This window comes from Alligator sinensis, unplaced genomic scaffold (assembly GCF_000455745.1).
Source record: "Alligator sinensis unplaced genomic scaffold, ASM45574v1 scaffold1667_1, whole genome shotgun sequence".
NCBI classification, from domain to species: domain Eukaryota; kingdom Metazoa; phylum Chordata; order Crocodylia; family Alligatoridae; genus Alligator; species Alligator sinensis.
The window spans coordinates 1,024,533-1,026,585 of NW_005842504.1; the positions used below are offsets into that span (position 1 = coordinate 1,024,533).

At 60.2% G+C, this 2,053-nt stretch overlaps 1 protein-coding gene across 1 annotated transcript in view; it reads right to left on the reverse strand.

Annotated features, from left to right (window-relative positions):
* Positions 1–1,103: 1,103 nt before the first annotated feature.
* Positions 1,104–2,053, reverse strand: part of LOC112551552 (homeobox protein meis3-like) — a 20,403-nt gene continuing 19,453 nt past the window's right edge. The window contains exons 7-8 of the mRNA XM_025213078.1: positions 1,351–1,431; positions 1,104–1,241 (exon numbers count right to left, since the gene is read on the reverse strand). Of these exons, the coding sequence (XP_025068863.1) occupies positions 1,373–1,431 (59 nt within the window). The 3' untranslated portion in view covers positions 1,104–1,241; positions 1,351–1,372. The remainder of the gene's footprint in view (positions 1,242–1,350; positions 1,432–2,053) is intronic.

Consider the following 2,053-nt stretch of genomic DNA (forward strand, 5'->3'; position numbering starts at 1 on the left):
AGGCCGGGGGGGGTGGGAGGGGTGCCTCAGTTTCCCCATCTGCTTAACCTGCTCCTGCCCTGGCCCAGCACGCAGCCCCACCCAGACACCTGGGCCCCCTTCCCGAATTCAGGGGCAGACACGCATCCTCCAGCAGGCCTAGGCCACATCCTGCCCCCGGATGCCGGTGCTGGAGTGTCATCGTCGTCCCCCCCCACCCCGAACAAACCCAGAGGCGGACAAGGAATCGTAAGAAAAACGTCCAAGTTAATTTACTTTCCCGTTGTCACGGCGTTAATTAATTAAGTCATTAATAATTAAGAGAAACAAAACCCGCCAGGAAGGGCAGGAATAGACCCAGATGTTGGTCAAGGTGGAGGGGGGGGGTGTTTGCACGCGCGTGTGTGGGTGTGGGTGCATGGTAGAGAGGGACAATGCTGCTGCTGAGGCTGGGAATGAGTGGGCATGAGGGGGGGGGTGTGTGTATGCCTGTGCACACAAATGAGTGTGGCCACGTGAAGGGGTGACATGCACAGGTGCACACCTGTCCGTACAACAGGCCCATCTGGCATAAGCATCTGAGCGTGTGTCCGAGGACACACAGGGGTGATGAGTGCAGGCACACATGATACGAGTGCACGTGTCCAAGCCTGTGCATGAGCGTGCACACGTGCCTAAGTGCACATGTGAAGTGTGCACACACATGTAAGACGCGAGCGTGTGCAGCCATGTCCAAATGAAGTGTGTGTGTAGGTGTGTACCATGTAAGCATGCGCACACGCCACCAAGTGCACTCACACGAGGTATGCGCACATGCACTCAAGTGCATACACCTGAAGTATGTGCACTTGTGCCCAAGTGTGCACACCTGTGAAATGTGCACACATGTATATGATGTGTGTCCACCCGTGCCAGAGGGCACACACGTGAAGTATGTGCACACGTGCCCAAGTGCACACCCACGATGCGCACCCACGTCTATGACACAAGCACACCCGTGTCCAAGTGCACACACGCGGCATCTGCGCACACTCAGGGGTGTACGGCAGACACGAGCGCCCAGAGTCCGTCTCTGCACTGCTAAGTCCTGCAGCGTCTCCCCGTGTCGCCCCCGCATCCTGCCCGGGCCGTGGGGAGCTGGGGGTGGGGAGGGCACCCTGTCTTCCCAGGGGGGCCCCTGCAGAGCTGGGGGGGGGCGCATGGATCCCGTGCCCGCCACAGGTGCGACACATGCTCGGCCTGGCCTGGTGCATCCTGGGAACCTGCGAGATATTAGAGGGGGGTTAGTGCCGGGGTGGGAGGAAACCCTGGACACCCCTCAGATGGGGGGAGCAGTGGGGGGCAGGGGTCAGGGCCCCCCCCAGTACTCACACGTCCTCGCAGCACACGGGTGTCACATGTACGGCCACGGCCCCTCCACACCCATGGCCATGTCCACGCCGCCCATCGCGCCTGCGGGGCAAGCAGGGTGAGACCCGGGCCGGACCCTGCATGCATGACCCCTGACCCCGAACCCCCACCCTGACCCCTATTTGTAGCCCATGACCCTGAACCCCACCGGTAACCCCTGCCCCTAAACCCTACCTGCAACCCCTGACCCCCATCTGTAACCCTCACCCCAAACCCTACCCGTAACTCCTGACCCCACACCTGTAACCCTTGACCCCGAACCGTACCCATAATCCCTGGCCTCCATCTGTAACCCTTGACCCCAAACCCTACCTTGAACCCCAACCCTGGCCCTTATTCATAACCCCTCCCCTGACCCCCAAACCTACCCATAACTCTTGACCCTGGTCCCTATCTGGAATCCCTGACCCCAAGACCTACTGCTAACCCTAACGGTAACCCTTGACCCCTACTTGTAACCCCTGACCCTGGCCCCTATTGCTAATGCTACCCTTGACCCCTAGCAAAACCTGGAACCCCTGACCTTTGACCCCAACCCTTAACCCTAAACCCATCCCCTGGGGGGTATCCCCAAACCTCTCCATAACCCTAACCCTGTCAACCCTGACCCCTACCCCATCCATCACTCCTAACCCCCACCCATGACCCCCCAGCCCCCAGGCTG